General features: G+C 37.9%; 1 protein-coding gene across 1 annotated transcript; it reads right to left on the minus strand.

Moving 5' to 3' along the window:
* Window positions 1–5,571: 5,571 nt before the first annotated feature.
* Window positions 5,572–7,276, minus strand: LOC116417825. Its single transcript, XM_031932948.1, has 2 exons — window positions 5,901–7,276; window positions 5,572–5,822 (listed from the first exon to the last, which is right to left on the minus strand). Exons 1-2 carry the CDS (start codon window positions 6,290–6,292, stop codon window positions 5,678–5,680), a joined length of 537 nt encoding a protein of 178 aa, XP_031788808.1. The 5' UTR covers window positions 6,293–7,276; the 3' UTR covers window positions 5,572–5,677.
* Window positions 7,277–12,682: the final 5,406 nt, after the last annotated feature.

Here is a 12,682-nt window from a genome sequence, read left to right on the forward strand (position 1 = left end):
TTTCTCGTCAGCTTCTTTTTTAATTCCGTCCACAACGTTGCTAGCACGAAATCTTTCGGGATAGTGATATCTCTTCATCTGCAGCCGATCGTAATCTAATATAGCTTGGTACATAACTTGGCTATTTATGTCGTACGGGTCGCTTCGACGAAGACTGGCAACGATTGAGCGTATCCACCTTCTGATTTGATAGGCTCGACGCAGTGCGCAAAAATTTTTCTTGTTCTCAAATTTCTTGATACCGTGACTGGTGCACAGCAAGGCGTTAGGGAATTGCATAGAGAGTTCGAGAGTATTATAGCAAATCGTCAATTTTCTTAGCACGTTTTTGTGCTTTTTGAGTCGTCGTGTATGCGAGTCTTTGATTTTGATAACACCTTGCAAGATATTCAAAGCGCACTCGCATATGCAACGCACGAGTCTCTTGTCGGCTGTGCGTAAAAGAGCCGTACGTTGTTGGCCGTCCGTGTGACAAAGAGCGTTCAGTACAGCTACTCGTTTTCTGTTGAAATGCTTGGTGTCAAGCGCAGCCACGGGTATACAACAGCCAGTCTATTTCTTCTTCGATGTTGTTGGCGCCATAGCTTCTCGCCTACTGTCTTTGCTGAGAGCTCTGCACACCTATTTTATATTTTTACTTTTTACCGAATTTCGGCACGTAGGCGTACTGAATATCGTCGTTTGGGAATATACACGTGCGAACCCTATACTCGTCCACGGCCACTTTTTCGCGATTTTTTCCAGATCGAGCGATATCCCCTCATTCTCGCGATACTCTCAAACGTAACGCGCTTTCGATTCCGCGTCAACGCACCAAGCTGGAAACCCCGATGCTTTCTGCTTTAATCGCAAAAAAGTGTCGATGTAGCCAGCGAAAAGTTCTTTTTCACCTGTGAGCGGATCGTACTCGGTCATACTATACTGCCATATGACGAATATTTTAGTTATAGTATAGCCGAGTTCGATGGCTTTTTGCATCTCATCCGCCACCCAGGTTCCGTTGAACTCTCGCTGACTCGCATCCAGGTGGCAATAATCGCTCTGTCGCATCTCTTCGCAGCATGTACGACACAGTGCGAAGAGAAGCTTGCCGTGCATTTTTATCGGCAAAAGAAACTGATACAATTTTCTCGGCGGTAAAACCTTTTACCAGCCCATCTATGGCCGAAAAATTGTTGAGATTGCCACCCGTCAGCTCATCAGATTCCTCGTCGACGTGAACCTTTGGAATACCGAGCGGAAATCTGCCTCGTTTACAAATGTAAGGATACAGCGAGCATATATCTGTGTACAGAATACGCTCGCCTGGCTTAGCATCGTAACCTGCGAAAAAATTTTCGGTCCGTCTGTCGAAGAACGCGCCACGAGGATTAAGCGATATTTTGCTGATGAGCGGATGCTCCGACACGTACTTGGCGATTTTGAGGTCTTCACGTTTGACTCTGTCAAACTCGCACTCCCAAATTTCGCGCGTCTCGTAGCCGAGCTGTTGGGTCTGCGCGATTTTAGCGCGTGTAATCTCGAGCAACGCGTCGAAAGTACGACCCCAGGCATTCGGCTTGTTGCGATTGTTTTTGAAACATTCTGGGCAGCCATGTGTATAGCAGCCCTGGTATTCAGAAACAATGGGATTTTCTGCTGGATTAGTAGATGGTAAGAATCCATCGACCAAAAATCCCTCGGGAAGCCGATATTCGTGCGCTCTGCCTGCATGCACGATTTCCCGACCGATCTCTCGCTCGCACTGCAGCAGCCACTCTACGGCTTTTTGGGAGTGCTTGTCGGCGCGCCTATACCCGCCCCTGGGGACTATTCCTATAGTCTGTGGCTTTAAGAAATTGTTTCTATAGAGATGAGAGCATGCGGACGCGATTGTAGTAGCCACTACAAAAGGGTCCGTGTCTCCGACCTCGAGAAAAATTTTTCTGAAACTCACACACGCGCGACGCAGAATCGTCACATCCGTGCGTCAGTAGTCGACGATTTCCTTGCTGAAATCGAATACTACATTCGCCGCACGCATCTCGCTATGCCACAGCAAGAACTGCTCGCGCTCGCTCGACGACATAGGATCGGGCGAATAATCGTGCGCATCCGGTATGGCGCCACGGTATTGGACGTTAGCCGAGGTGTTGGAAAGGTGCGGAAAACAGCTTTTTTTCGTAGTTTCACCTAAACCAAATGTAGCAGGCAACGCGGCCAACTTTATTTGAAAATAGCTGTGACTATCGATGAACTTTGTGCGTCTATACCGGATGCACAGTATTTTCTGACCATTCAGTATGATGCTTGGCGCGCAATATATTTTACGTTCGACAAGCCGTCGTAAAACGCATTGCGCACCATATCCTCGTGCGTTGTGCGCGATGCATATTATATTTTCAAAGTCCGTTTTGTCGCGTACTACAAGCTGTAGCAGCTGACCAACGGGATCTTCGGTAAATACATGCTCGCGCACACCGCACGTGGGACACCATTCTGAAATGTCATCAGAACTTATGCACTCCATGCAGACTTGCTGTGCAACGCAGACATTCGGGACGTGCATCTTTATGCTTTCATCGCCTCGATACGATGCTTCTTTCGTCGTTTCCAGATCGTAGAAAACACAAAGATATTTTTTCGCTGAAGCATCATTTTTTTCGGCTGTATAAAACAGTGTTGATTATAACCGTGTGTCGACTTGCAATGTCGACACCAATTTTTGCCGCACTCGTGCTTACCGTGCTGCCGGTTCACGCTTTTGCAGCAGGTAAGACAAATCTGCAGCACATCGTATAATTGCTTGTGCTTCGCTTTGTATGATCCCGCAACCGAATAATTGCGAAAACATACATCACCGAAAAAACTGCGATTGCACGATGCGCATTTTTGCAAAGCTTCGTTCTCGCTACAGGGTCGCGAAAACGAAGTGTCCTCGAACAGGGTGCCGAAAACCTCGGCTCTCGTAATAAATAATAAAAAACGTGCAATAGAGAAGCCGAACGGCCTGCTCGAGCGCTACCAGCAGATAATGCTGGACATGTCAGCGCTGTTGCAGCAAAAACAGCAAGAAGCCAAGGGAAAGGCTTCTCCGGCGCTAGAGTTTGTGCCGATCAACGTGAGGTGCAGAGGGTGCATCACCAACAGCTCGGAGCACGACGTGTGGCAGGAGTGCTGGAGGTGCCTTCTCTTTCGCTGCTGGAAGTGCAACGTACAGCCCTGCCCGTACATCCTGGATATGGATTCGCCGAGATCACTGTCGCCTTCACCATCATCAGCAGGCGACAACAACGACGGTGACGACAACAACGTCCAAGGTACGCCACCGACAGCACGCCGCAACCGCAGCGTACCTTACGACTTTCATCGGATGCCTACTCTGCCGAAAGAGTTGGTGCCTGGTTTACTGCGAGGAGGGCCCACACGTAAACTGCGCCAACAACAGTAGATAGGCTATAGGCATACTGGCTCATGCGGATTCTGGCTCACCCCCTCTTCTCTCAATGTGAGCCAGAATCCGAGCTGTGTAATTTAGATGGAGGGATTGTCGATCCCTCCCTTCCCTATCCTAGCGATCGAGAATTCACCCCACTCTCAAAGTGAGCCAGTTACAGTAGTATGTATAAGTCCCAATCTTCCCTTCTCCGTATCCCGAAAAAAATTTTGTGGTGGGTTCATGCTCCTCCTCCCTCGCGCAGGTAGAGACGGTGACCCTCGCACAGGTGTTTTCCCTTGCCTTTACACATTGTATTGGAGACATTATGCATACTACAGTCTGCGTGTGAATCACTCTCGGATACGTATACAAACTATCTCACGCTGATGTATGGAGCTTCTAGCGTCAGCTGTTTTTTCCTTTCGACTGAGATATGATAGTCCCCCGACTACGCGGACAAATTGCGCAGGTACTATCCCTCACACTTTCCATACGATCCTCGCGCAGGTATGGACGACGACCCTCGCACAGGTGTTTTCCTCTACGCAATGTATGCGAGAAATGCTTACTATACAGACTTCGTGTAGATAATTCTCGGATACGTATACAAACTATCCCACGCAGATGTATACAGCTTCTAGTGTCAGCTGTTTTTTGACTGAGAAACGCTAAGCTAGAAAATATTGACCACCGACTGTGCGTATAAATTGCGCAGGTACTATCCCTCGCACTTTCCCAGAGACAACACTGCACGATTTTCGTTTGTGATAAACCTGCTGATTTGTAGGTGAACGCAAAGGCTGCTCAATATATTTTACTGACTGTGTGCACAGATGTCTCTCGCACAGATATGCATTAATTTTTTTAGACATGCTAAGTGAATTCAGAGTGAGATTTTCCCCAGGATTATTTCTTGCGAGAAGAGGAAAATCTTGCAGTCAACTCTTCTCACAGTCAAGATTCGAAAAAGGGAGGTAGACACAAGCTTTTCAAAATTGGTGAGGGAAATTTTTTCACCAATCGTAAGGCTTTTCACTCTCAAGAGATGTGAGGAGGTGTTTTATTGAAAAATTGGGAGAGAAGATTTTTGCACCAATCACTGGACTTTAGAAAAATGCTGTGGAATGGGAAGCTGCTGTTTTCGTAATAAATACCCAATCTTAGGCTACGGTTCATCCGTTCAGTTTTCGTGTTCAATCGCAAACAGTTCGACAAAAATAAAAACATGTATTCGAAGAAGAGTAGCATAAGAAGTAGCGGAAGAAATAGTAGTGCTCGGCCTAGCCGTCATTCGAGGAGATTGCGATCGAGCTCTTCCTCTAGCTCTAGCTCCAGCTCCAGTTCGACTTCGAGCTCGAGTTCCAGCGGCACCTCATCAAGTTGCCAGTCGTGCCACTCGGCAAAGAGCATCAAGACTCTCAAGCCGATTCCAAAAAATCGAAATTAAATGGTGAGTTTTTGATTTTTAAATTCATAATAAACAATTTTTTTATTATAATGATTATAAATATTAATCATTCGTTTGTTTCTTTTTTCAGCGGAAGCAAAAACCGGTAAAAAACTGCCAACAAGCTGTGGCCTATTGAGTGTGAAAAAACGAAGTAGTGGCACACAGCAACCCAGTTCGCAACAACACAGCAGAAGCAGTACACAACAGCAGCAACAACACAGCAGAAGCAGTACACAACAGCAGCAACAACAACAGCAAAAACAAAGAAATGTTCCGCGAATAATCGATGATGAAATTATTGTTGATTTTATACATATAACAAAATTTAAAAAACAGAAAAAATAAAAAAAAATCGACTATTGTAAAAAGTATTATTAATTGCTTATGTAAATCATTGTATTAACTTTTTTTAAAACATAAAAAAAATTATTAAACATGAATTTTTTTAAATGATTCTTTATTTCTATTATAATCATGCACATACATTATTTTTTTTATAAGTAATATCTATTCCATCGCTACCATATATATATATATATATATATATATATATATATATATATATATATATATATATATATATATATATATATATATATATATATATATATATATATATATATATATATATATATATATATATATATATATATATATATTCATAGGATTAACTTTTTAAATTTATAAAAATATTAAACATTAATTTGTTTTTTAAATATTTCTTTATTTCCAATATAAACATGAACATTCATTATTTTTATTAGAAGTGATATCTATTTCATCAATACCATATGTAGATTCTAAATAGTTTAGCAGCCAAGCTCGTATCGATACGACATTGTGAATAGCGCACATTGGTTTCCTCCGTATGCAGAGAGCATGATTGAGTACTGGTTTTCACTTAATACTTTTTCAAGAGGTGGACTTCCAAAGTCTTCAACATTTGAAATGGAACTGCAAATAAAGTAAGAAAATAATTAATTAAAAAAGTTTAAAAAGTTACAAATAGTTTCAAAAGTTTGCTTTACTTACATGTTTGGTAATATATTTTTTATCCATTGGGCTTTCTGCTCTTCTTTTATAAATATTTTCTCTACTCCTTGCGTGCAGATTTGTAAAATTCGATGGAGACGGTGATACGGAATATCGCCAGAGTTCCATGCTATTCCATGATGACTCTTTTCCAACCATTGAGTCATGCATTTTTCCTTTTCAGTAAGTTCCTCCCAGGCCATTGGAGGTTTGAAAAGATACGCGGTCGGTAAGGCAGTTTTCCTTAAATTAAGGAAACTTATTTCTTTGAAAATAAAAGTATCTTCCGCGATTCTCTGAAATCCTTGAATGTCGCAAATATAAGCGTTTTCTTCTTCACATTGCAGGATAGTATTTGTAAACAACAAATCGTAGTCGCGTGTTCTTTCCATCTTTCCAGCTTTGTAGACAGTTTAGCAAGAAGTTATCTCGCGAGGTTCTAGCATTCTCGTTTTATAATATGAAACTCCGCCTTTCACTCTTCCAAGAATGGATACTCAAAACAAATGCATAGCCCTCATTTGTTGGGCTGAAAAGATGATTTTTGGTCGGTTCAAAAGGATAAAAATTCATCCCTTCTCTAGAAAATTTTCCTCCTCTTAGTCTCATGATCTTCTAGGATTAGATGATGGAAAAATGTGTAGCCCTCATTGGAAGAAAATTCATCTCTTCCCGAGAAAATCTTTCTTCTCTCTCCTCAGCAGCGAGATATTCCACCTGTCCTTATGATGATTTCAGCTTTAAAAGAGAGGAATTTCTCTTAGACGAGCACAGTTCATCTTTCGCAGTCTCAACTTTTGTGCAAGATTACTAGTGACACTCTAGTGAAAAAAAAAACAGTAAAAACTCTTCTACAAATTGTTAATTAATGCAGTCTATGGAAAGTGTATTGAACGAGAGCGGAAACGTGTAGATGTGTGATTAGTAAATAAATTTCCAGGCAGGTACGGAGCAGAAGCACGAATAGCTCTACCAAATTTTCACAGTTGTGCAATCTTCAATGAAAATTTGGTTGCCATACAGCTGAAGAGGACATGTATTACAATAAAAAACCAATATACGTTGGTCTCTCAATTCTAGATTTGTCAAAAACATTGGTATATGATTTTCATTATTCATATATGAAAAAGCGAGTTGAGTTTAATATATAAAGTTGAGAATGTAGATATGTATCAAGTAATGAAGGAAGATATACATAAATTTGATACTTCTGATTATGACGAAAATAATCAGTTTGGAATTCCATGTGTTAATAAAAAAGTTCCTGGATTGATGAAAGACGAATGCTGTGGCAAGATTATGACAGAATTCATTGGTTTAAGGGGTCAAGTCTGGGTTAAATCCTGCAAAAAAATAAAAAGATATTCTTCTTACCAAAAAATTTTAATTTGATGTAATTTGAAAAAAAAATTCTATTGAAAATATATAAAATATACACCATTTTTATCGAAAAAAAAAACATGTATATACCTTGCAAAATCATTGACCAAAATTCATGACATTTCACTATATAAATAAGTGTTTTCAGTCACTTGCCACGGCTTTTTGAAGATCCGGACCGTCTTCTTTACTCTATCCGGGCTTAAAATGTACCTTAAACATGCCTCCTCGGACCGATCGAGAGACATTGCTAAAAAATATAAATCAAATACTGCTAGCAACAAATTTTGTTGCTAGCAATGTTTAATTGATATTTTTGGTGTATATGGTGTATATTTTATATATTTTCAATAGAATTTTTTTTTTTCAAATTACATCAAATCTAAAATTTTTTGGTAAGAAGAATATCTTTTTGTTTTTTTGCAGGATTTAACGCAGGCTTGACCCCTTAAGAAGCAAAATGTACAGTATTTTGATTAATGGAGCTGCGACAGTGAAAAAAGCCAAAGGTATAAAATCTAGTGTTGTGAAGAAATCAATCACGTTCCAAGATTATCGAAAATGTCTTCAGGATCTTGTTATTATAAAACGTGAGCAGTGTAATATTCGTTCAAAATTACACATTGTCCATACTGAAAAACAGAAAAAAATTGATATAAGTCCACACAATGATAAAAGATTCTTATTGCCTCATAGTACAGACACATTGCCCTGGGGACATTACAGAATTATGGAAGAACAGATGGCGCAAGCTGCAATGTAAGTGTAAGGGAGGGAGAAATTGAGTGAAGGCATGAAGCAACCAATGAAAATGCTTCGCGGGTGGGGATGACACTTTATGGTGATGGGGGCGAATCAATCAGGATTGAATATGATGTTTTAGAGGAGTTTATGCACGAGTGGGATCCATCATTGGACAGGTTAGGAACTGAACAAGAAGAGAGAAGTGATACATTACTAGAGGCTGTGGAAGGGACAGAAATCGTGGTGGGAAACGGGCTATATGAACGGACGAAGCACGATGAAGAGCACATTCGAGAAATCGAAGCGAACAACTAACCTCGTGCAAAGAGACAAAGACTCACCTAACTCTAAAATAAGTAAGTTCCATTTCTTAGTTCTCCCTCAATTCTCACCTATAAGACATTTTTTCACTAACATACATTCTTATTTTCACTTTTCAGAATGGATCTATCTGTACTCAACAAGATTGCCGAGCGCGAGTTCTTGCCTAAAAAGAAAGTCACGGACTTGGAAAAAGATAGTGAGTCCATGGTGACTGCACTCAAGGAAGTAAAGACGAGATTCGGCACAAATTCGTGGCTGAGATCGATGACAGCTTTCAAATATTTCTGCCCGGGAAGATCTTATCAGCAATCTTAAAAGATCAAGAACTTTTCAATAATCTCTCTAACACAGCAAATAAACTTAATTTATTCATATCATATCAGGGTGGAACTTCTTTTAAGTTCAGCACATGCTAAAATAATGAAATATAAGACTGATTATTGTTAAATACTATTTTTTTGTTTAAACTTGTATGTAATCAACATGAATAAATACATTAATAAAATATAATAAAATTCGCTTTCTTATTTATTTAAACTTTAAGTAATTCATACAATCTCATTTTTATTTATCCAACTATTGTGATCGCTACTGAATCCTAACCATTTAACATATACACGTTTACCACTTTTCTTTAATACTTTTTCTACTAAATAAATTTCCTGATACATAGTTTTGTGAATTTCCGTTTCATAAAAGCCGCCAGAGACGGGTTTATCATAATAATCTTTGAGGTGGTGAGTTACTGGATGTTTTTACAACTCGCGTTATTGTGAAAATTTCCGTAGACCAATTTGGCGTGTAACCTTTTTCAAAAACATTTTTTATCCTACTTATTCGTACTTTCTCTCCTACTTTGAATTTCGGTTTTTTTACTGGTGACTTTTCATTTGAAAAACGTCTCTTGACTTCTCGCTCATTAGCCTGTGTAACATTTTCGGCTCGATTCCTGTTGTCTGATGTTTTCTCGAAAGGTATGCTTTGAGCAAGTTATGTAAAATACCCAACCATTTATAGCTTCCTTGTTTACTGAATTCTAACCACATTGCATTTTTTAACGTTCTATTAAATCGTTCGCATATGCTTGCATGAAGATTACTATGTGAAGAGTATAAGTGTATATTGTGCTTCTTCATAAGTTTTTGAAAAATTGAATTATAAAATTCTTTTCCTCGGTCAGTTTGTAGATTCTTCGGTACTCGACCTTCTTTCAGTATTGACTTCATAGCTACAGTAACATCATTACCACTCTTTGACTTGACTGGGATGGCCCATGCATACTTTGAAAATATATCTATGACAGTGAGTAAGTAATGAAAACCTTTGTTCTCTTTAGAATATGGTATCATTTCTACAAGATCAGCTTGCCAAGTCTCGTCTATTCTACGTATGTCATATTTCCTCTCTTGTATTGCCGACGTGCTGGCTTGTGCAGCTCTTCAGCTACTCTTTGACGTTCCATCATCGTTTACAGTAGATGCAAATCCATCTGGAAATTCGTCTATACGAACTTTTAATTGTTTATTCACTTCTTCAATGATATAATTAATACCAGAGTAATTGCGAAGAGTTGTATTATAAAGATAACGCAATTTTGCATTCACTTCCAATTGCTGTTTTTCAACCTGCTGCTTATATTCTTCTATAACTTTACCAATTACAGCAATTTTAGCAGCTATATAATTTATTTCAGTTTGTAGAATCTTGCGATAATTTTCACGATCTGTTGAACTCAAAAAAAGATCATCCGAATATTTTTTAAATAGCAATTCCATAAGTTTTTTCCATAAGTAACTACTTTTAGGATAACTTTCATTTCTACTTTGACATATTTATCAATAAATTCAATTTCTGAATCACCAATCATATACACTTCATCAACCAATTTCGCACTCCGTATATATTATCAATTGTTCTACGGCTTTTATCTAGCAATAATAAAAAGTCTATAGCTGATTCATTTTTTCCACTCGCAGATCTAAATGTAGAATTGGTTATTGTGTTAAAAGCATCATCACCATCATCATCATCATCATAATCATAAACATTATAATCCAATAAACTTGATTTATTATTATTATTATTTTGATCGTTGAACAAACTTTATCGATCGATTTTCATTTTTTTTTTCATTTTCTTACTGCTGTTTTTATACAAAATGTCATTAGATTGTTGCTGTAGTGGGCTTTCACTTTTCATCTCAACAAGTTTTTCAAGTGGTGTGATGACTGGTTTTAGAGTATCACCGATGACTTTTTCAAAATCATCTTTCTCCTGTTTTAATAAAGTGAATTTTTTTTAATATCCTCACGAGCTCGCAAGAGCTCACTAAAAACATTCTTCTCTTTCTTGAAGTCTGACATGCTGACGTGGTGATGTCTCCAACTGAACTGCAAGTTTGAGACTCATAATTCCTTTTTTATTGCAAAACAGTCAAATCCTTTTCTGTATCTACCCTCATTCATCGATCTATCTATCAATAACAATGAATCCATATCTATCATTCTTCCAACATTCTGAACAAAGATTCCGAAATTCATTAAAAGTTAAATCGGTGTTCACATGATCTTCATAGATATGTTGAAGATTTACATCATCTTGTCGATAAATTACTAACAAATTGACATTATCCTTAATCAGATGTTTTCTTATATGAGCATAAGATTGACATAGATAGAAACTATCTACACTTTTATGTCTCCCCATATAGAAGAATGCTCTGACGTTATCCTGCTTCTCGCGTGCCACATCATCAAAAATCATAATTAAATTTGGAAAGGCTTCATCTGGAGATACTACAGATTCATGCTCACTGAACGGAAGATATGATACTTCTTTAATCGGATCCAGGACATTTTTGAGAAATGGATACTTTGGCTGATTCAAGGATTTAGAGTATACATACGAATTTTCAAACCTAAAACCATTGGGATGTATTATTAAAGCCAATAAACTATTTTTTTTCCACAGTTCGATGGCCCGCAGAAAATTGCCCGTATACTATCTGGTAGTAATTCCCCATGACGCTTTTTTCTCTTCGCTTTTCCAAAATCGAAATTTGTCACGGGGAGTTTAACGTTCTGCTCGGTAAAATCCATGTTCACTCAACAGAGTCAGATATAACATTGAGCTCTCGAAATATAAACGCTCGTTTTATATCATGAACATCAGTTGTGAATCAACGCTCGAAGAGAGATGATCATGGAAAAGTCTTTTCCTTCTGCTGCGAGAAAAACTCGATTTTCCATTCGTGTTTCACGACGAAAAAGGGCCTTTTTTGTCCCTGTTAAAAAAATATAATTTTCACATTGATGGCTGAATAGAATAAGAACGTATCCTAGCAGCGGCTTTGGAAACGTCGTATCCCGGCAGCGACTCCGAGAACGTTGTATCCCGACTGCACTAGTTTTAAATACGACTTTGCAAGGCATAAAATGGACGTGAAAAATTCTGAAAAAGAACCAGAATTACTTATTTCTTATTGTCTTTGCTTATATTATGAAAACTCATACCAGTAAATCGGACCCCAAGCACATGATGATCAGTTTCCGTTCTGAGTTAAAGTCTCCAACCTTAGCTGACCAAGTTTTTTATGTTGATGAAAAATTATATTACCATATTTTATACAAACAAGTATAATTTTCGTGTATTTTATTCTTTCCAAACATACTCCACAACAAAATATAACAACCAACATATGTTAACCGCTAGTGAAGCGTTTTTTGCTAGTAAGAAAATTAATTATAATTCTGAAACGTTTATTAACTTTGAAAAATCTGAATGATATTATTCAAAATATTTTGCGTATTTTTCTAAATTTCAAGTAAAAATTAATAAATGATTACAAAATGTAATTGCAATAGCAATAAAATCTTTGAAAAAGATCACAAAATGTAATTGCAATAGCAATAAAATCTTTGAAAAAGATCACAAAATGTAATTGCAATAGTAATAAAATCTTTGAAAAAGATCGCATCCTTATAATTTTATTTTTTGAAATTTTATCGTAAGCGCGTGCACAGGCCATTGTCGTCCATGTATATGCACTTCGCGCTTGCTTTTAGAACAAAAGTTGAACGCACATGTGGAGATGTAGAACGTGACGATGACTAATATATGCAGCCTTGATTTACGTGCGCTTATTCCCAAAAATTGATTTATGAATTTTATTATTATATTCTTAGTTATTGTTATTCGAGAATTTAGTGAATAGAATTCTATATAACACGCAAAGATGCTCAGAATAAAATCCTATCTATATTCTTAAGTGGCAACAATGGAGAATACATAAAAAAGTATTTATAAGTGTTTTAAACTTTTAAGAGATGATTTTG

The sequence above is a fragment of the Nasonia vitripennis genome, assembly GCF_009193385.2.
Source record: "Nasonia vitripennis strain AsymCx chromosome 1 unlocalized genomic scaffold, Nvit_psr_1.1 chr1_random0004, whole genome shotgun sequence".
Lineage (NCBI taxonomy): Eukaryota > Metazoa > Arthropoda > Insecta > Hymenoptera > Pteromalidae > Nasonia > Nasonia vitripennis.